Source organism: Capricornis sumatraensis, chromosome 8 (assembly GCF_032405125.1).
Source record: "Capricornis sumatraensis isolate serow.1 chromosome 8, serow.2, whole genome shotgun sequence".
In the NCBI taxonomy this organism is placed as follows: domain Eukaryota; kingdom Metazoa; phylum Chordata; class Mammalia; order Artiodactyla; family Bovidae; genus Capricornis; species Capricornis sumatraensis.
In genome coordinates this window covers 97,589,824-97,613,580 of record NC_091076.1, presented here as the reverse complement: position 1 = coordinate 97,613,580, position 23,757 = coordinate 97,589,824, and the positions used below count along the sequence as shown (strand labels likewise).

At 37.1% G+C, this 23,757-nt stretch overlaps 1 protein-coding gene across 3 annotated transcripts in view; it reads right to left on the bottom strand.

The window, feature by feature from the left end:
- Positions 1-23,757, bottom strand: part of TANC2 (tetratricopeptide repeat, ankyrin repeat and coiled-coil containing 2) — a 325,633-nt gene that overhangs the window by 127,472 nt on the left and 174,404 nt on the right. For all 3 annotated transcript variants that reach the window (XM_068977288.1, XM_068977289.1, XM_068977290.1), the window contains 2 exons: positions 18,801-18,949; positions 10,834-11,020 (listed from right to left, as the gene is read on the bottom strand). In XM_068977288.1, the coding sequence (XP_068833389.1) occupies positions 10,834-11,020; positions 18,801-18,949 (336 nt within the window). The remainder of the gene's footprint in view (positions 1-10,833; positions 11,021-18,800; positions 18,950-23,757) is intronic.

The following is a 23,757-nucleotide window of genomic DNA, read 5'->3' as shown; positions in this document are numbered from 1 at the left end:
GAGGTGGCCAGAGTACTGGAATTTCAGCTTTACCATCATTCCTTCCAAAGGAATCCCAGGGCTGATCTCCTTCAGAATGGACTGGTTGGGTCTCCTTGCAGTCCAAGGGACTCTCAAGAGTCTTCTCCAACACCACAGTTCAAAAGCATCAATTCTTTGGTGCTCAGCCTTCTTCACAGTCCAACTCTCACATCCATACATGACCACAGGAAAAACCATAGCCTTGACTAGACGGACCTTAGTCGGCAAAGTAATGTCTCTGCTTTTGAGTATGCTATCTAGGTTGGTCATAACTTTTCTTCCAAGGAGTAAGCGTCTTTTAATTTCATGGCTGCAGTCACCATCTGCAGTGATTCTGGAGCCCCCCAAAATAAAGTCTGACACTGTTTCCACTGTTTCCCCATCTATTTGCCATGAAGTGATGGGACCAGATGCCATGATCTTCATTTTCTGAATGTTGAGCTTTAGGCCAACTTTTTCACTCTCCACTTTCACTTTCATCAAGAGGCTTTTTAGTTCCTCTTCACTTTCTGCCATAAAAGTGGTGTCATCTGCATATCTGAGGTTATTGATATTTCTCCCGGCAATCTTGATTCCAGCTTATGCTTCTTCCAGCCCAGCATTTCTCATGATGTACTCTGCATATAAGTTAAATAAGCAGGCTGACAATACACAGCCTTGACATACTCCTTTCCCTATTTGGAACCAGTCCGTTGTTCCATGTCCAGTTCTAACTGCTGCTTCCTGACCTGCATACAGATTTCTCAAGAGGCAGGTCAGGTGGTCTGGTAATCCCATTTCTTTCAGAATTTTTCACAGTTTATTGTGACCCACACAGTCAAAGGCTTTGGCATAGTCAATAAAGCAGAAATAGATGTTTTTCTGGAACTCTCTTGCTTTTTCCATGATCCAGCGGATGTTGGCAATTTGACCTCTGGTTCCTCTGCCTGTTCTAAAACCAGCTTGAACATCAGGGAGTTCATGGTTCACGTACTGTTGAAGCCTGGCTTGGAGAATTTTGAGCATTACTTTACTAGCATGTGAGATGAGTGCAATTGTGCAATAGTTTGAGCATTCTTTGGCATTGCATTTCTTTGGGATTGGAGTGAAAACTGACCTTTTCCAGTCCTGTGGCCACTGCTCAGTTTTCCAAATTTGCTGGCATATTGGAAAGAGTGCAGCACTTTCACAGCATCATCTTTCAGGATTTGAAACAGCTCAATTGGAATTCCATCACCTCCACTAGCTTTGTTCGTAGTGATGCTTTCTAAGGCCCACTTGACTTCACATTCCAGGATGTCTGGCTCTAGATTAGTGATCACACCATCATGATTATCTGGGTCGTGAAGATCTTTTTTGTACAGTTCTTCTGTGTATTCTTGCCACCTCTTCTTAATATCTTCTGCTTCTGTTAGTTCCAGACCATTTCTGTCCTTTATCGAGCTCATCTTTGCATGAAATATTCCCTTGGTATCTCTAATTTTCTTGAAGAGATCTCTAGTCTTTCCCATTCTGTTCTTTTCCTCTATTTCTTTGCATTGATCGCTGAAGAAGGCTTTCTTATCTCTTCTTGCTATTCTTTGGCACTCTGCATCCAGATGCTTATATCTTTCCTTTCCTCCTTTGTATATATTCCAGAAATACAGCCCTTTTTCCCAGATAAACCATGAGCACATTCAGTAGGTTCCAAACACTGAAACACTACACTTTTTAAAGGTCTGAGAAGGTAGTAATTGGTTTCACTATTTTCAATATTTCAAATAATTTCTAAGAAATAATATGTTTACTGGTGACCAGCTAACTAAAATGTCAAGCTTCGATAAACTTAGCTGCAGTTACATCAGGGTGATAACACTAGTTACCTACATGTTGAACAGAAATTTTGGCATATATATATATATATATACATATATACACACACACACACACACACACACACACATATGTATATATACACATAATATACCACTTCTCAGGTGGCTCAGTGGTAAAGAATCTGCCTGCCAACAGGAGATGCAGGAGACAAGGGTTTGATTCCTGTGTCAGGAAGATCCCCTGGAGAGGAGAATGGCTACCCACTCCAGTATTCTTGCCTGGAGAATTCCATGGACAGTGGAGCCTGGAGGGCTATAGTCTATAGAGATGGACATGACTGAGCAATTCAATAACAACAACAACATGATACATAAATACATCATACATATACATGTTTGATAAATAAAATGAGATATAAACTATTTGATGATGCACAGTGTGATGTCGAAAATTTTTTCAAAAACATGAGGTCTATCAATAAAAATTATGAAAGTCCTCATTGGTGGTAAAAGATGTAAGAAACTGAATTCATGGTACAAAGACAGAAATATTCAGTGGCCTATGGACCCTATTTTACCATTTAAGTGATGAAGTTTACAATAAGGAAGGGCATCTATGGTCGTGGTATTTAAAGTAAAAACAAGGAAGACATCTAGTTTCTCAAGTAAGAAGAGCATTGATGTCATTTTGCACTTCAATTATACTATCTGCCTAAACCAAACCTGATACTTCATTTGTTTTTCAAACCTGAAGTATCCTCTGCCCTTTTTCACTAAAGAGAAATGTATCTAGGCTGTGGCACACAGTTTAAACTATGATCAACATGTATCTGTTGAGAGGATGAATAACTTAGTCTTATTGGATGTTCAATGGTCCCGAACCACTGGGGACCAGAGTGAAAACAGACAACTCACAAAAAGTACCAGAAGGTAAGAGTCTCTGATAAACATTCCCACTGAGGAATTCTGTACATTTCTGCTTCACTGATGCTCTTCCCAGAGCACGGTGACTCTGAGTTAATTTCATTCAATTATTTAGTCAATAAAATTTTATTGATCAACTAGTTTGTGTCAGAGTACAGTGGTGAACAAGATAGGTCCTAAATCATTAATCCCAGAAAAAGGACAATTCTGTGGCAGAAGAGGACATACAAAGAAAAAAAATGAAGAATCACAAAATGAAATGCTATTTTTAATAGCAACATGCTAATATCCATATATTATTTAACAGATACTTCTATTTTACTGAACTATTCCTCTATAGTGAGACCGTATCATGTAATTTAAAGTTACCAAAGTGTATGAAGCATCAGAGAATACAACGATATTTTTGATTCATGTGGTTACTAAAAATTTCAAAAGTCTAAAGCCCACACAATCTATATATCAGATGTTGGACTACATGAATTAACAACCCGTATGTGCAAAGTTTCTATGAATGGAGCTGAAGAGGAAGACATGGCCTCTCACTGAAAAATATACGTACCTGTTTTCCAATAGACCTATTCTGTCCCTACTTTAATTCTTTAGATCTAGTCATTTCCAGGTGGAACAAAGAATGGTGGGAAGATATTGAGTTGTAACTAACTAAAGAGATTTTTCTGAGACTTTTTGCATTTTCTTTCCTCGATATAGAAAAAAAATTGCTATCTCAGTATAAATAAGTGCTCACACAGCCATATAGGACAGTAAGACAGTGTGAGGAAGTAGGAATCACAGGCTTATAAACAGGCTCATTGTGAATAAAATTAAGTCCATATATTAAAAAAGTTTTATTGAGGTATAATTTACATACCATAAAATATACCCTCTGTAAATGGATTGATACATGGATATAGGCACATTTGCTTGTTGTCAATAATATTTAAAAACTGACAGCAATAATTTTTCAAAAAAGCTTAACATTCCTTATCCTGGCATCTGTGTCAGTCCTAAGGGGCCCAGAAATGTTTCCAGTGATAGCAATAGTAATCATTTTTTGAAATCTGATGGTAATCATCTTTATCTTGATTCACTACTCTGCTTTTGTTGATAAAGACTAAGTTTTTAATGCTGGATATTGGTGTTAGGTCATCTGTTCTGAGAGAAAATGATTTAGAACTATGCGGTGTGGGTTTTGAAGTTATACAGACCTGAACTTGAATCTCAGCTTTGCCTCTTAACATCTGTGTGATCTGGGACCAATTATTTTTGAACCCCAGTTTTCTAAGTCTAAGAAAGATCATTATACTATCATGTAAGACAGAGTTAATTTACAGCTAGACTGGGCCAGTCCTATACTTATCTCTAGGGATGACTGGAAGTCTCGAACTGACTCTTACCCAAGATAAGGTCAACTGGGATAACTAACAACTTATAATTTGCTGTTTAAAGTTTGAAATTCCCCAGGTAGCACCCAGGTCTAGTTGTTTATTGACAGCTTACATCTGGAGTACTTAGACAGCCTGGCTTAGCCTGGGACCAGAGACGGATAAAAAGCTTCACTGTCAACTTTTGGGGAGCTCTCCTGAAACCAAAATTCCTTATACAAATCTTGGTGATTTACACTCTGGGGACAGAGCACATCCATCCTATTTGATTAAAAAGGAACCTCGAGAGCTCCACCTGGGAGGGTCTTGGGTCCTCTGTACTCACTTGCATTCTTTTTCACTTGCTGGACTATATCTTTACTAAAAGCTTTTTGTAAGAATTTTTCTGTGGAGTCTTGTGTATCTTTTCTATTATTTGATCCTGGGGACTCTTTACTCTATTTTCTTATGACTGTAAGAATTAAATAATGGTATGGTACCTGCCTAAACAACAACAACCTGCCTCATACTCTGTACTATAATCAGTGGTTGTTGTCATTGTTATTATTATATTAGTTAGGTCAATCATGCAAGGGAAATGCTCTGGTTTTCTTGATCATTTAAATAGGCAGTTTCCAGACAGACATCTTTAACAAATATCCATGCAATATAACTACCAAAATTTATTCAGTTCAGTTCAGTTCAGTCGCTCAGTAAGTAATCAGAAGGTGAACGTTCCCTGGTGGCTCAGTTGGTGAATCCGCCTGCAACGCAGGAGAATCAGGTTTGATCCCTGGCGGGGGAAGATCCCCTGGAGAAGGAAATGGCAACCCACTCCAGTGTTCTTGCCTGGAAAATCCCATGGTCAAAGGAGCCTGGCGGGCTACAGCCCATGGGGTCACAAAGAGTTAGACACGACTGAGCGACTAAACCACCTCCAAGGATGACAGAGTCACCAGCACAGTAACTGCAAGAACTTAGTGAAGAGACAATTGCACATTTCTGAAAACAGGTTGTAGAAAATATGAAAATTTATCTAATGCTCAGTTTGTGACTCAGAAGAGTGACTTCTTAAATGTGACAATTTGGACCAGAGAATACATTACACCCTACTGGAATGTGTGTGTGTGTGTGTGTGTGTGTGTGTGTGTCTGTGTGTCTGTGTGTCTGTGTGTGTGTGTCTGTGTGTGTGTGTGTGTGATTCAGTCGTTCAGTGACTCTTTGTGATTGCATGGACCAGGCTCCTCTATCCATAGAATTCTCCAGGCAAGAATACTGGAGTGAGTAGCCATTCCCTTCTCCAGGGGATCTTCTCAACCCAGGGATAGAACCCAGGTCTCCTGCATTGCAGGAAGATTCTTTTTTTATTTTTTTAAAAATTTTTATTTTTACTTTATTTTACTTTACAATACTGTATTGGTTTTGCCATACATTGACATGAATCCACCATGGGTGTACACATGTTCCCAAACATGAACCCCCCTCCCACATGCAGGAAGATTCTTTACCACTGCATCACCTGGGAAGCCCTGCCTACTGGAATATATGTTACTAAAGGAACAAGGGTCTTTGATGAGGAGTTTCTGATTTTGCTTTTTAGTTACTAATGTGAAATATTAGGCGGAAAAATCACTGAACAAGTAAAGGTGTAGGCATTTCATTTTCCTAGGTGTTAAATGATACAAGGCTAAAAGATACAAGACCAAATTTGGCAATGAATCAGGACCTAAAAACAAAAACAAAAACAAAACCCTGAGATTTGATTAAAAGGGGGAATTCAAGAATTATACCTTTCTGGAAAGAACTGTGAATCCCCAAATAAACAAAAGGCCAAAACAAAATGGATCCATGCTTAAATTTGTTTTACTAAACAACAACATGCCAAAACAGACCACTATTAAAACTTCACATGAAAAAGGATAGGCTAGAAAAATGATGTGTACCTCAAAGAGTTTATGATTATCAGGATTCTTGCTTGAAGTTATGTATAGCTGATAGATTATATGTAGTTAGTGCTATCTACCTAGGCACATATATAAGGGCATCATACCATTAAATTAATACCAACAGAAGAGTCACAAATATGAAATTATACTGTAAATACCTGACAATCATGTCAGTGATATTTTACCACATATTTAAGAAAGCTGTGAGTTTGAAGAGAGAGAAGCTATGACTGTTACCGAGAATGCTTTCCATGGTAGAAATTAAATCAAGTATGGGGTGAATTCAGATCACAGAGAATATAAGAAGTCATAGCTATTTCCAATACTTTAGAATCCAAGAGAGGAACTTTTTATACTTATAAGACTTAAAATTCAGGAAGCCTGCATTTCTAATATTCTCATTTTATAAATAGAATTCTACATATTTTGGCAAGCTATAAAAGTGATACAGGCAGGAATCACTAAAATTCTGATCGCTATAGTTACAAAATGTAATCAACAGGAATTCACACTGAACTGATTGATATATAAAGGAATAAAAATGGATAATTCAAATGAACTTTTAATAGCTTTTGTGTTTTTGGTGATGGGGCAAGATTTAAAAGTGGTACACTAACAAACAATAGATGTTATTGTTTGAAATAATTAAGCAATATTTAATTTGGAAAAGCAGATATTTCTATAATCAGTGGGGAAAATACTTAAAACATATTAAAATGGTTAAGATAGGAGAGACTTGAGATTTCCATGGTAATAACAATATTTTCGACTATTATTACTTATGCTACATACAGTTCTCTTCTAACTCAAATGCAATGAAAAAAAAAAAAACTAAAGAGAAGCAAGTTGTTTCTCAAGATAAGCTGCACATATATAATTTGATAACTACTCTACCATGTAAGTAATTTTAGAAGCAGAAGACATTATTCTCTTTCTTGTCTCATGATTTTGAAAGTAAATCTGTTTCAGTATTTATATACATTAAATAATGGAAGTTTATTATTCTCCAAATTAGCTCTGTTATCCACAAAGGTATTTACTTTTACAAGGAACACAATTTTGGAAATATACCAGAAAAAAATGAGGAACACTGTTATATGTCAAAGTGGAAATCTCATTTTTAGTTTCAGAACATTATGAACATTTATTTTGAACATCCATTGACATGTTAAGCTTCCACTTAGAATGTACTTGTAAATGGATTTTGTCCAATCTGTCAGTGCCATGCCCACTGCTTGAATAAATATATTTCTAAAGTAATTTTTTTGGGTATGGCAATATTGATTACATGCAGTTACAGACACTAATAATACCGACAGAAGAACCCAGGAAAAGGTTTGGCTAGAGATTATAAAAGTCACTGTGCCAAAATGAATCATAAAAAGAACAAAGAAGAATAGTCAATGGAGAAATCTAAACTCTACTATTTATTATAAATTTAATAATAATGTTCCATCTTGTACCCAATGGTCACTCTAAACAGTCAAAAAAGTAACTGAAAGTGCCAGGTCAGTCATCCTTCATCTCCCATCCTTTCACTCTTAAGCTTTCTTTCCTTTTTATAAATATTTACTGAGCGCCTACCATGCTACCACTACCACATTTTCAGTTATTGGACTAGGCGCTACAGATATGGATGAGTAAGGCACATTTTCTCCTAACAAGAAATTAAATAGTCTAAGGATGAAAAGCAGGCTCTCAAAGGGACTATAATACTAGTGTTAAATGCAATGATACAGATATGCTGTATCTGGGAACATGGAATAGTAACAGGCACTGGAGAGGAGGTGGAATGGAGAAATGAAGAGAGGGGGTGGTGGCAGCGATGACTGAATACCTAAGGTGATTCTTTTTTTTTAACTTTTTTTTTCTTTTATTATCATCATTTTTTTTTTACTTTACAATACTGTATTGGTTTTGCCATACATTGACATGAATCTGCCACGGGTGTACATGAGTTCCTAATCCTGAATCCCACTCCCACCACCCTCCCCATATCATCTCTCTGGGTCATCCCAGTGCACCAGCCCCAAGCATCCTGTATCCTGTATCAAACCTAGACTGGCGATTCATTTCTTACATGATAGTATACATGTTTCAATGCCATTCTCCCATCAGATGATTCTTAAAAGTATTGAGCAGTTAATCAAATTTAAGAGTGAGAGAGGAGATTACAGGCAGAATGATCAATATGAGCAAAAGTACAGAGGTGAAAAACTGGAATGTGTCAGGTTACCACAAAATTTAATGTTAGCCTCTAGTAGTGGAATTAAAGGCTGGAGAAATTGGCTGTGGACAGATCAGGAGTGATCTGATCAGATTTGGTTTCCAGGTAGATTACTGCACCTTACAGATAACAGAATCAAAGTAGTAATCATTTTTCAGTTAATTTACTTTGGTGGCTGTGGGAAAAACAGACTTAGAAAGGACAAGAAGAAAAAGCAGAGAGAACAGTTAGATCTGTATTAATCTAGGTCTAAGAAAATGAGGATTATGAAGGCAATGCTAGGAGAGATGAAAAGAAAATACAGGGATGAGAAATACAGGGGAAGGAAGGAGGCAAGTATTCCCCTTGGCTTTCTAGCTTGGGTTCCTGGGTAGATAGTGATGTCACAATAAGAATATTTTAGACAATTTTATGCAAGTAAATCTGAAAAAGATTAAAAACTTATTAAGGAACACAGATTCAGGAAGGAAAAATACTTTTAAGTCCTATAGTATTAAATACATTGAAGTAGCAGTTTAAAAAATCTGCATGAAGAAAATATCAGGATCTTCCTGAAGCAGGACTCAAACCCACGTCTCCTATATTGCAGATGGATTTTTTACCTGGTTGAGCCATCAGAGAAGCCCACTTTAATGGTAGATCCTACTAAACGGTCAAGAAACAGATAATTCCAATTTTCTACAAATTATTTCAGAGATTACAAAAAGAGGCTACTTTCCATCATATTTTATCTATATATTTTGTTTTGTTAAAATATTTAGCTATTTAATGATAGTATCTTCATAAATACTCCTCATATAAAGAAATCACAAGTTAGAAATTATGTTAAATACTGAGAGTATATAAAATTATTAGATAGGAATCCTGCCTTTAAGGAGCTTTGGAGTAAGTTTTGAAATCAGGAAGTTTGAGTCTTCCAGACTTTGTTCCCTTTTTCAAAACTGTTTTGACTATTCATGGTCCTTTGAGATTCTACATGAATTTTAGAATGGGTGTTTCTGCAAACAACTTTGTTGGGATTATGATAGGGATTTCAATGATTCTACAGATTGCTCTGAGAAATACTATCATTTTAACAATCCAAGAACAGGACGTATCTCCAATTATTTAAGTCTTTTAAAAATTTCTTCAGTAATGTTTTATAATGTCTAGTGTCTTTTACCTGCTTGGTTAAATTTACTCCTAAGTCTTTTATTCTTTTCGATGCTATTGTAGTGGAATTTTTTCTTAACTGTTTTTTTTTTTTTGGTTATCTACTGTCAGTGTATAGAAATGCAACTGGTTTTTGTATGTTAATTTTGCATCCTGTAAAAATATTCTTTTTATTGGCTCATTATTTAAAATGAATAAATTCACATGCTGATATATATTCATTTAAGTGAAAGAGATATGCTTAGTTGACATGGCATTAAATTATTTGCCATAACATCTAAGCAAATATTTTTATTTGATAACCTATAGAAGCAAGCCAAGGAGAAAGCAATGGCAACCCACTCCAGTACTCTTGCCTGGAAAATCCCATGGATGGAGGAGCCTGGTAGGCTGCAGTCCATGGGGTCGCTAAGAGTTGGACACGGCTGAGCGACTTCACTTTCACTTTTCACTTTTATGCATTGGAGAAGGAAATGGCAACCCACTCCAGTGTTCTTGCCTGGAGAATCCCAGGGATGGCGGAGCCTGGTGGACTGCTGTCTAGGGGGTCACACAGAATCGGACACGACTCAAGCGACTTAGCAGCAGCAGCAGAAGCAAGCCAAATGAGGAAAACATATTTTATTGTCTTACTTCCATTTTCCTGCCCTCTTCAGTGTCCGTCATTTGTTGAGCAGCCTTTCCTCACCGCTTCCCTGAAACCTTTACCTTCCTTGACACTGATTACATTATACTGCCTTGATTTTTCTCCTGTTTGTCTGATTACTCCATTTCTGTATCCACACCTCTCACCTCTCCCTGATCAATTAGAATGTTCACTAAGATTCTGTGCTCAGTCTTGTTTTCCCCCTTTGCATTTGTTTTCTTCAAATTCTTTTCCCAAACTTTCCTCATTTCCATGTGACTGACTCCCCTTAACAAGCATACAACAGGCAGTAAGTATATAACAAGCTGAGAAATACCAAGAAACTCTACCAGTTTAGTGAGAAATGAACTTTTTCTGAACGACTTCTGTCGGTAGATGGATGATTTAAGTGAATTTACAAGAAGAAGTAGGAAGAACTTTCTCTACTCACCCCTTCTTTCACCAGATAGTATCTTTACTTATTTACTTTTTGCTCATTCAGGGTATTTTATTTTCATAAAGTAGACAATCTCGGACTTTTGTACGATCAGTGAGATGATGTCTTTAAAGGACTGGGTAAGCAGGGAGGGACACCTCTTTTTTTTTTTTTTATGCTTTATGTCCCTCTACAGCAACGTTAAAAAGAAAAGGACACATATTTTATACATATATATAAATATACCTCAATAACTCAAAAGCAGAATTTTTGAAAACCTTAAGCTTGTGTAATTATTACAAAAAGAAAAAAGACACAAAATGATCAGTATATAAACCAACTCACCAATGATTCCACTGTCTCTGCTTTCAAGGGTAGAGGTTGGACTTGTGACAGCCCCATAGCTGCCATCCTTGGCGGTCGCGCTTGTACTGACTGGTGGGAGAGTGGAACAGGGGCTACTGGCTGGTGGAGAGGCAGTGCTGCTAGTCAAGGTGGAACAGGGACTTATCCGCTGGGTGATTGCTGAGGTCTGAAAAGTTGAAATGAAAAATAAGATAAGCTGATCAGCTGTTAAGTGAAAGTGTATCTTATGGTAAAACATATGCTTTGATAACAAAAAGAAAAAAAAACCTACATGCACAGCTTTTACAGCTATTAGGTTCTGTTTGTTTTTGCTTTCCGGGCTAAAGCATTCTGTGTTCTACAATTAAGGTGAAACTTGATAAATTTAACATGAGCAGAGACTGTGGTCTGTTTTTTCTGCCTAGGAAATTTACAGTGACAAGTAGTCTTTATTATTGCTATGAATTAATAGATGATTTTTTTAATTCATCAAAAATTTTTCTTGCTGCTTTCAATCAACAAAAATTTTCTGAAGGCTTAGAACTTGGTCTTACTAATAATTTTCTTTGGATAGAAAAAAAAAATCTTTGCAGCCAAGGAGTAATAAAACTAAAGTTCTTAATGCAAATATAGATGGGCTTTTTTTGATACATAGGTGGCTTCTCAGAAGTAATAAATAAATGTAGGGAAAATGCCTATCTAAAAGTTTGTCAAATGAAGTACAATAATATTAATTTAATACAAACAAAATAATTTCTCTGTAAAAACTGATTATGGACAGATCACTGAGTGACTCTTATACCTGAAGTTACCTCCTTTTTACATTTTTGATGGGATGCAATGAATAATCACCAAAAAGACTGATGGTAATATATTCTGGTTTACCTAGTTTAATGACAATTCATTTTCTTTAGCTCTTTCTACCCAAATAAATTAATGAAATAATGAATGAAAGTATATATGTTTTTTCGAACACTTAAGAAATTTTTTCCTTTTCAAAACAGTAACTGGTCAATGGCAAATTACTTGAAAGAGGACTAATGATAAATTTGACATTTAAAAAAAAAGCATTTCAATTTCTTTACATATAAAGTCTACTCATAATCTCTTTGATGAACTGAAGAGTTACATTTTATAACTTGATTGGAAAATATGTTGATCACTGGATATGAGAATATTAAGGCTCTTTGACTCATCCCCAAATGAGCGCCAGATGCAATCCCCTGTATGTAATTATCTGTGTTTAATCCAGGTTTTGATTTTAATTTAAATGTTATAACCAGGATATAAAGATACATGCAACTCAACCAAGCATAAATGACATTCTCAGAACACTGCAATCAAGTAAATTTTTCCAATCATATAACTAATATTAGAAACTGATTCTTCTTAATAATATAATAAGCCCTCAAATCTATGCCATTTCTCTTCTACATAATTTTTCACCATTGGAAGGAGGAGTTTCAATTTCTTTGTAATTTCCTCTATTTCTACAAAATGATGTCAGTCTATTAGAGCATGAGTAGGGCTTGCAGGAGAATTACCTGTGGAATGTAAAAAACAAGTTCCACTACAAAACTGACCCCCCACCCCAGTCTTGCTAAATTAGAATCCTCCCTAGTTAGAATCTGGCATAGCAACTTTTAACCACTTCATTCTCAGTTTAAGAAACATGTGGGTACTTTGTTAGCATTGTACTAGAATCTTTTTACATTAGATATATCTATAGTCATTCCATATTGAAAAAGTTTCATTTTGGTATGAATCTACTACTTCTATGGTAACTCATTTCCATTTTCAGACAGGATTCTCAGTCTGTTCTCTGAGAAAGGAAACTATTATATGCATAAAACAGCAAAGGTGAAGGTTAAGCTCAAATGACATGTAATTTTTACTGTAAGTTATTTTCTGGAAAATAAAGCATTTATCACAGAATGTATGCTTTAAAAGCTTTAACCGTAAAAGCAAAGCTTAAAAGTTAATGAGATACAGAAATCTCTTTTAGGCACAGAAAGACAACATTATTTACTCGTCACACTGTAGGCTAAAATGGACACCTAATTAAGCCACTCTACTTCTAAAACCTTTTGGTGGTTTTCCCATTAATCCCATTGGATCCCAAACTCCCAATCTGGATCTCTTCAAGGTCCTACATCCTAATACTCCAGAAACTACAGAGAAAAGAAAATACAGTGGTCAACTGAATATCACTTTGAATATCTTGTCTTTTGCAAAAAAATGATATATGCTAACTTGTGTGTGCTGAATTCTGTCATTACTGATACTGTTCTAGAGAACACCATTACTATAGGTCTTCTTAAACAAAGCCTATCTTTGTTAGTATGCTCTTTAGCACAGAAGAAAGTCACAAATAATCTTCCTAAGACTAGAAATTTCAGTGATCAATTCAGCCACTTTCTTAGGTGGTTCCAAGACAGTGTCATGGTATATTACATTTCAAGTAGGCTATTATGTAGTTTTATTATTAATATCTTACATTTGTTTAATGTTTCAAAGTTAAAGTTTTTTTTTAAAAAATGTTACTACCTCATTTCTCCTTATCAACCAAGTATGAGGTGTAAAAACTACACTAAATATAAAAGATATGAAGCAATTTCCTCCAACTCAAACAGTTTCTGAATACATTTACATACTAATTACATTACATATTGTTTTATATCTTTTGTTTGCATGACATTTTATAGCTTACAAAGTGCTTTCGTATTCATGATTTAACTTGATCTTCACAACAATCCTGTCATTATTTCATATTACTCTGGACTGGTATGGTGTAGCTATTGAGAACACTAAGTTGTAAAAGCAGACTGCCTGATTCGAATACTATTCCATCACTTTCTGGCAGTGTTTCTTTTTTTCTTATCTGAAACTTGAAATATTAAAAGGACTCTACCACACTGAGTTGTAAGGAAGCTTAAATCAAACAGTGTAAGTAAAGCAATTAGTACAATGATTATAAATAGTAAACACTTATTTAATGTTAGTTACTATTAACTTTGAAAAACCTAAAGCTGAGAGAGGTTAAGTGACATGTCCAAATTTACAAAATGGTAGGTGGTAGAGCTGGAACCAGAACACAGATTTTCTACCTCCTGGTTTACTGACTTTTCTATTATGGCATCACTTTCAGTTCAGTTCAGTTAGTCGCTCAGTCGTGTCCAACTCTTTGCGACCCCATGAATCGCAGCACGGCAGGCCTCCCTGACCATCACCAACTCCCGGAGTTCACTCAGACTCACGTCCATTGAGTCCGTGATGCCATCCAGCCATCTCATCCTCTGTCGGCCCCTTCTCCTCCTGCCTCTAATCCCTCCCAGCATCAGAGTCTTTTCCAATGAGTCAACTCTTCACATGAGGTGGCCAAAGTACTGGAGTTTCAGCTTTAGCATCATTCCTTCCAAAGAAATCCCAGGGCTGATCTCCTTTAGAATGGACTGGTTGGGTCTCCTTGCAGTCCAAGGGACTCTCAGGAGTCTACTCCAACACCACAGTTCAAACGCATCAATTCTTCAGCGCTCAGCCTTCTTCACAGTCCAACTCTCACATCCATATGTGACTACTGGAGAAACCATAGCCTTGACTAGACGGACCTTAGTCGGCAAAGTAATGTCTCTGCTTTTGAATATGCTATCTAGGTTGGTCATAACTTTTCTTCCAAGGAGAAAGCGTCTTTTAATTTCATGGCTGCAGTCACCATCTGCAGTGATTTTGGAGCCCCAAAAAATAAAGTCTGACATTGTTTCCACTGTTTCCCCATCTATTTCCCATGAAGTGATGGGACCAGATGCCATGATCTTCATTTTCTGAATGTTGAGCTTTGAGCCAACTTTTTCACTCTCCTCTTTCACTTTCATCAAGAGGCTTTTTAGTTCCTGTTCACCTTCTGCCATAAGGGTGGTGTCATCTGCATTAGCTACACTAAATCAATGATACTACTCATTTACTTATTTTATGATGAATCATGTAGTAAATGCACAAGTAAGGCACACTCTGTTGACTTGGGACTTAATTCAGAAATCACTGCAACATGCAGTGACAATAAGGCATCTCAAAAGCAACCCAATATAAATTTTAGCACCTGAAGAAATGTAGCGTTTTAGAAACAACAGCGTCCTTGGCAAATTCTCAGATTGTAATGTCATGTGGCTTGGTCATTATTATAGTAGTCATATTTTAACCTGACATGAATATCAAAAACTCACAAGTAAAATAGATGTTTTATTTATACCAATTTTTAAAAAGCCCTCAACATATGTCATTTTAATTTTCTATTCAGATCACATGATACAGACATGGTTACAATGTAAATTAGTTATGAAAAGAAATCAATCCCTGTCATCATGAAGCTTACCTTCTTGCATGAGATCAAACAACCCCTCACAACTAAATATGTCATGGAATAAATTAATGATAAGAGGTATAAAGCAAGATAAGGGGATACATGGATGGGCAGGGGCTATTAGATAAAATAACTAAGGAAGGCCTTACTGAGGAGATAACATTTGAGTAGAGCACTGGATGAAGTGAGGAGGTGAATTATGTGGAAGAACATTCCAGTATAAATCAATGTTTTATGTGTCTGAGGAATGACAGGAAGGCCAGTGTTGCTGGAGAGTTGCAGTGAAAGGGAGAGGGGCAGGAAATGATACAGGACAGGCAGTGAGGGGTCAGATCAGGCAGCCCCTTTCTGGTCATGCTAAGGATTTCAATTTTACTGTTAAATTTGGGGGATACAGTAGGAGATCGAGAGCAGAAAAATACTGGGCTGGCCACAAAGTTTGTTCAGGTTTGCCACAATGGCCTATAAAAAATCTGAACAAACTTTTTGGCCAACACAATAAAAGGACCAGATTCACATTTTACAAGGGTCGCTCTGGATTCCGTGTAAACAGACCACAGGAGGCAAAAGTGGAAGCAGAGCCCTGTTAGGAGGCCATTTATTCAGGCAGTAAATATTTATTGAACACTTACTAATAGAAGAGTTTGTCCCAGGTGCAAGGATACAGCAGTAAATGCAAGTGTGCTCAATCACTAAGTCGTGTCTGACTCTTTGCGACACCATGGCCTATCTGTCGCCCACCAGGCTCCTCTGTCCATGGCATTTCCCAGGCAGAAAAACTGGAGTGGGTTGCCTTTTCCTACTCCAGAGGACCTCACTGACCCAGGAATCCAATCCAGTTTCATGTGTCTCCTGCACTGAGATTAATATTTAGATCATTAATTTTTCAGATTTTTGGTTTTTAAGAATACACAGAAGTGAAGTGAAGTGAAGTGAAGTGAAGTGAAGTCGCTGAGTTGTGTCCGACTCTTTGCGACCCGTGGACTATAGCCCACCAAGCTCCTCTGTCCATGGGATTCTCCAGGCAAGAATACTGGAGTGGGTTGCCATTTCCTTCTCCAAGAATACACAGAAGAACTGTACAAAAAAGATCTTCATGACCCAGATAATCACGATGGCGTGATCACTCATCTAGAGCCAGACATCCTGGAATGTGAAGTCAAGTGGGCCTTAGGAAGCATCACTACGAACAAAGCTAGTGGAGGTGATGGAATTCCAGTGGAGCTATTTCAAATCCTGAAAGATGATGCTGTGAAAGTGCTGCACTCAATATGCCTGCAAATTTGGAAAACTCAGCAGTGGCCACAGGACTGGAAGGGGTCCGTTTTCATTCCATCCCAAAGAAAGGCAATGCCAAAGAATGCTCAAACTACCGCACAATTGTACTCATCTCACATGCTAGTAAAGTAATGCTCAAAATTCTCCAAGCCAGACTTCAGCAATACGTGAACCATGAACTTCCTGATGTTCAAGCTGGTTTTAGAAAAGGCAGAGGAACCAGAGGTCAAATTGCCAACATCCGCTGGATCATGGAAAAAGCAGGAGAGCTCCAGAAAAACATCTATTTCTGCTTTATTGACTATGCCAAAGCCTTTGACTGTGTGGATCACAATAAACTGGGGAAAATTCTGAAAGAGATGGGAATACCAGACCACCTGACCTGCCTCTTGAGGAATGTGTATGCAGGTCAGGAAGCAACGGTTAGAACTGGACATGGAACAACAGACTGGTTCCAAATAGGAAAAGGAGTACATCAAGGCTGTATATTGTCACCCTGCTTATTTAACTTATATGCAGAGTACATCATGAGAAATGCTGGACTGGAAGAAACACAAGCTGGAATCAAGATTGCCGGGAGAAATATCAATAACCTCAGATATGCAGATGACACCACCCTTATGGCAGAAAGTGAAGAGGAACTAAAAAGCCTCTTGATGAAAGTGAAAGAGGAGAGTGAAAAAGTTGGCTCAAAGCTCAATATTCAGAAAATGAAGATCATGGCATCTGGTCCCATCACTTCATGGGAAATAGATGGGGAAACAGTGGAAACAGTGTCAGACTTTATTTTTGGGGGCTCCAAAATCACTGCAGATGGTGACTGCAGCCATGAAATTAAAAGACACTTACTCATTGGAAGAAAAGTTATGGCCAACCTAGATAGCTCATTCAAAAGCAGAGACATTACTTTGCCGACTAAGGTCTGTCTAGTCAAGGTTATGGTTTTTCCTGTGGTCATGTATGGATGTGAGAGTTGGACTGTGAAGAAGGCTGAGCGCTGAAGAATTGATGCGTTTCAACTGTGGTGTTGGAGAAGACTCCTGAGAGTCCCTTGGACTGCAAGGAGATCCACCCAGTCCATTCTGAAGGAGATCAGCCCTGGGTGTTCTTTGGAAGGAATGATGCTAAAGCTGAAACTCCAGTACTCTGGCCACCTCATACGAAGAGCTGACTCACTGGAAAAGACTCTGATGCTGGGAGGGATTGGGGGCAGGGGGAGAAGGGGCCAACAGAGGATGAGATGGCTGGATGGCATCACGGACTCAATGGACGTGAGTCTGAGTGAACTCCGGGAGATGGTGATGGACAGGAGGCCTGCCGTGCTGCGATTCATGGGGTCGCAAAGAGTCGGACACGACTGAGCGACTGAACTGAATGTATGTTTCCTAAAGTTTTTAAACGTGTATCTTTACATACTACAAGTTTCATTTTGTTTCTATTATTTCAGTTTAAACTATTTTCTAATATCTTGTGATTCTCCAACCTAAAGGCTACTTAGGAGTATAGTAATATCCAAATACTTGGGGATTTTGATTTTCTATATGTTATCTTTTAGCTATCATTTTCTAAGTTATTTTATAATCGTTTAATTCTACTAAAGTAGTGAAAGAAAAAGTTGCTCAGTTGTGTTTGACTCTTTGAGACCCCATGGACTGTATAGTCAATGGTATTCTCCAGGCCAGAATACTGGTTTGGGTAGGCTTTCCCTTCTCCAGGGGATCTTTCCAAGCCAGGGATCAAACCCAGGTCTCCCACATAGCAGGAGGATTCTTTACCAGCTGAACCACAAGGGAAGCCCCAAAATACTGGAGTGGGTAGCCTATCCCTTCTCCAGCGCATCTTCCTGACCCAGAAATTGAACTGGAGTCTCCTGCATTGAGGGTGGATTCTTTATCAACTGAGCTATCGGGGAAGGCCTACATCTGTCAAGATCTGGTCTACGAATCAGAATATTGTAAATTTGCTAAATAATCCATGTGTATCTGAAAACAATGTGCATTCTGCAATTTAGGGGTATGGTGCTTTTATACACACACACACACAACGGCTTGTTTGTTGGTTTATTTAGTTATTTCCTCATTCATTCAATAAAGGAATCAGAACCTTGAAACGGCTTTTTAAAAATAAGAACGAAGCTAAAAGGTGTTCCATAAACTGAAGAAATACAGTGATTATGGAAAATGAAGTTATATTCCAGGCCTGAAAAGGCACTTGACACTTGGGATCATTGTTTTGACAAGACCCACACCCATGCCCTGCAACATTTTTTCTTTCCTGGTTATAATAGGCCGATTCATCCCACGTTTCAATAGGTTGACGGGAAGCAGTTTACCTGATTTTCATCCTGTACTTCCATGCTGTATTGGTCACCTGGCTGAACTTCCGTGACTTTCTCCCCAAGGAGGAAACCCAGACGAGTCATGAGTGTGTTTGCTGCCTCATCTACAGACGGAGGGGGACCAAGATCCTGTTCAGCATCACCTGCAACAGGAAGACATTGAAACACCTGAATCTTTCAAAATAAAATGGCCAGTTTTACAACTATGTTTACATTCTGTTTGGTCATCTCCTTTGTTTTCACATTCTAAATCCAAAATTACAAGGTCCCTGACCAGAAGCTTATTTTTCCACTGTTACATATTACAATTGACAGTCTACTCAGAATTCTCAATATATTTACTTGAAACCCTTGAGTTTGAGAGAATGTTTTTGTAACTCACTCAAAAGAAGTTTCCCATTTCTGTGGCAGTTGGCTTTCCAATACAAGTCCTAGTCTTGGGATCTAGCTCCTGGCCACAATCACTGCCTTCATTCAGGTTCTTTTATCTTTTTTTCCTTAGTTTGTGTAAATATTCTTTTTTATTTTAAAAGCAGTTCAAACTTACAAAAAAGTTTCAAGAATAGTACCAAGAACAATTTTTTTTCCCCTTAATCACTTTAAAATATAGACATGCTACCCCATCAGGCCCAGATAGTATGCATTTTCTATGAACAGGACATTTTCTTACATAACCACAATACCAACAGAGAAATCAGGAACCTAACATTTTACACTGTGATCTCATCCACAGACCCCATTTAAGTTTTGATATTTATCCAGTAACGTCATTTCTAGCAAAAAGATCCAATTCAGGATCAAGCAATGCATTTAGTTCTCAGTTTTCTTTGACTCTCTGAATCTCGAACAGTTCCTCAGTCTTGTCTTAACTTTCACAACCTTGACACTTTTGAAGATTGTAAGTCAGATATTTTGTACCATGTCCCTCAATTTCAACTTTTCTCACAGTATCTCATGATTTAATTCAGGGTAAGCATTTTTGGCAGCACTTTCACAAAATTAATGCTGTGTTAGTTTGGATCACTTGGTTATGGTAGTGTCTGCCAGGTTTTTCCACTTTAAAATTATACAATTTCTCTTTGTAATTAATAAATGTTTTGTGAGGGGATACTTTGAGAATATATACATATTCCATTCCTCACCAAATTTTGAAATTAAAAAATTTTTGATAAAAATACATGTAACAATATTTGTCACTTTAACCATTTTTAAGCATATAATTCAGTGGCAATAAGTGCACTCACAACATCGTGCAACCATCTCCATTTTCAGAACTGTTTAATCACCCCCCAGAGAAATTGCATCCACTGAACAAAACTTCCCAAGCCTAGTAACCTTTATTCTACTTCCTGTTTCTAGGAATTTGTCTATTCTAGGCACCGCATATAAGTGGAATCATACAATATTCGTCCTTTTATGTCTAGCTTATCTCACTTTGCACATTTTCAAGGTTCATTCATGTTATACCATGTATCAGAATTTCACTCCTTGTAATGGCTAAATTATATTTTATTTTATGTACCCATTTAGTTTATTTAGTCATCTGTCCATCACACTGGACACTTGAGCTGTTTCCACCTACTAGATATGAATAATAAATCGTATGAACACTGGTATACAACAGCAGTTTGAATCTCTCCTCAATGAACTTTTGCCCACTATTTTCGGCATCCATTAATGTTTCCCAGTTAAATTAATTACTATCATGCTTGCCAAATAGTAATTCTTCTAAATTCATCACTCTTTTACAGTTTAGTTTCTCATCCTTTATCTATGTGTCTATCTATGTACCTACCTATCTGAACTCAAAGACTCCTATTTTACTCAATGAGTTATAATCTGGTACTGTTATAATTTATTTTGTTGTGCAAATCATCCCAGAGTTGGCCAGGCAAGCCTTTTCAATTTGGCTCCTGTAGCCTTCTAACATATCCCTGTCATTTCCTGAGTACCTCTTTGCTTTCTGTCACAAGATGTTGCAGGTTATCTTCTCTGCCCTAGCCCTTGAATCAGTCCTTTTTTCCAAGAAAGCCCAATTTTTTTTAAGAGGGTAAACATATTTAGAATATCAGATATGCTCATCAGATGAGGATGTCACTGCCCTGCAGGTCCACCACATGGGCAAAGTTAGACAGTTATGCTGTAAATCCATATATAAACACCCCCCAAAAAGTTCACAGATGAGACCTAATTCAATACCGCAGGGTTAAATCTGAATTTCTTCCTTTCCAAGGTTATAACTTTTCTGCAACAGTGAAAAACCTGATCTTCATTTTCCTTACTTATTTAATCCATTCTCCGTGCATGTAACAAACCTCACTGCTGCTCACTGCTACCCTGCATACAAGTGCTCTACTCACTCTGGTTGGGTTCCTACCCTGAACTATCACTTTCCCAGTCAGGTCATTTTTTCAAAACTGATGTATAATTCATATACCATAAGCTCTTCCTCCTTAGAGTATACAGCTCAGTGGCTTTAGTATATTCATAAGTTTATCACCACTCTAATTCCTCAACATTTTCATCACTCCAAAAAGAAACCCACTCAGGTTCACTTTTTTACCCTGAAATTTAGACCCCTAAATTTTTTGATCTCTGGCTTTCACTGTAATCTTCTGTTTCCAGTCTGCTACCTTCTTTTGATACAATTAGTTTTTAAGCTTCTGTATTTAGGCTATTTTTCAGGGGTTACCAACTACAGATATTGCTCTTTTTCAGACCTTTTCACTGAGGGCTGCTGAACAAAGTCAATATGAGGATCTTCCTTAGTCTCATCATCAAAATAAATTTATTTCCAAATAAAGAATTTATAGAAATTTACAGATATAAAGAAGAGCCAGGGGACAAGATGATCTATTTCAAATGTGATGCAGAACTAATTTACCTAAACTGAATTTATCTGTTTACATTAATTTGATTCATTGTCAACATTTTTTCAGATTTTGTTTTACACTCAAGTATATTTATAACAATTCACAGTAGCACATATCCCATATATGGTATTACCAAAATCGTTTTTTTTTTTTTTGGCTATCCTTTCACCATAGCAAGCATTAACTATAGTGTCATATGGTTTGATACTAAAGTACAAAAGCTTAATTTCTTTGGATAGTCTGTGTTACACATTAAATCACTCCAAATGGCAAGAAAATGAGATTATCTAGCCCCAAAAGTCCATGGGGACTGTAGCCCGCCAAGCTACTCTATGCATGGGATCTTCCATGCAAAAATACTAGAGTGGGTTGCTATTTCATCCGACCCCAGGATCGAACCTATGTCCCCTGTGTCTCCTAAATTGGCAGGCAGTTCTTTTACCACTGAGCCACCTGGGAAGCCCCACATTTTTGTATAGCATTACTGAACTCAAAGTGTGGAAAATCTATATAGAATTCTTATTGGATTTATGTCAGAGTAGAAAAATAGGATCTATATTCCCTTCTCCACTTCGTCTCCAAGAAACAACAAAAATGGATTTCTCTGCCACAGAACAGAAAGATATCCCTGGGGCTTTATCACCTCTATAACATCCAACATTATAGACAGTTCCTTCTCTTTCTGCCTCTGCCCAACAAAGGTACTCTAACAAAATCTCAGTATAAAGTTGTTATATATGCAAATACATCTTTGAAACAAGTACCCTAAATCTAAAAAATAACACAAATGAATGTATATAAAAAACAGTAACAGACTTACAGAGAGAGAAAACAAACCTGTGGTTATCAAAGGGGCGAGAGAAGGAAGGAGGGATAAATCAGGGGTATTGGATTAGCAGATACAAACTACATGTAAAACAGATAAGCAACAGGATATACTGTTCAGCACAGGGAATTACACCCATTTTCTTATAATAATCTTTAATGGAATATAATCTGCAAAAATAATCACTATGTAGTAAACCTGAAACACAATATTGTAAGTGAAATATACTTCAATAAAAACAAACAAATCCCCTCTCTTCATTCAAGCAAATTTCCACCTTTAAACCCTTGCTAGAAAGAATTTTTCATTTTGTTACTATAGTGTGTGGAATTTCTAAACTACTAAGTCATCTATTTAATATTATTAAAATTTATCAAAGCCTACTACAATAACAAGAATACTTATAGTACATGAAATCAAAAGTAAACAGATTCTGGGTAAAACGCTAGAAGTTATTTTGAAGATATAATAAAATGCAAAAGTCCCTGACCTCTTTAGATTTCACAACATACTACTACACTACATACAAATGGCAGGCAGAGACTATAATTACATTATCATTTCATGCATTATTCACAAAAGTCCAAATGTTACTCACTTAAGAAAGAGGCCAGCCAAAAAATAAACCAAATTCTTCCTTTTTCTTCTAGGCTTTTACTCATGTTACAGTTATTTTTACTATATCGCTCAAGTGTCTTAATTGTTTTCTTAAATATTTCTTTTAAAGGATACTAATATTTATTATTTTGAAGAAGTCTCCAAGTTCATATCCTTTACATCAAAGGATTGATTGGAGAAATGATATAGTGACCAGATTTTGCTGAAATTACTACAGAAAAAATGGGGAAGATATTGATAAAACAAGTTGTCAAAATTATTGAAGCTAGGAAGTTAGTACATAGCAGTGCATCATTCTATTCTGCATCACTGTGAATGTTTGGAACTCTGAGAAAAAATTATGCAGGGAAGTTTCTTTTAAATAACGTGAAAGTGAAGTTGCTCAGTCGTGTCCGACTCCTTGCAACCCCATGGACTTTAGCCTACCAGGCTCCTCTGTCCATGGGATTTTCCAGGCAATAGTCCTGGAATGGATTGCCATTTCCTTCTCCAGGGAATCTTCCCAACCCAGGGATAGAACCCAGGTCTTCCACATTGTAGACAGACGCTTTACCGTCTGAGCCACCTTAGTGATTCTCACCTGGTGACAATTCTGCCCCCAGGGAATATGTGGCAATGACCAGAGATATTTCTG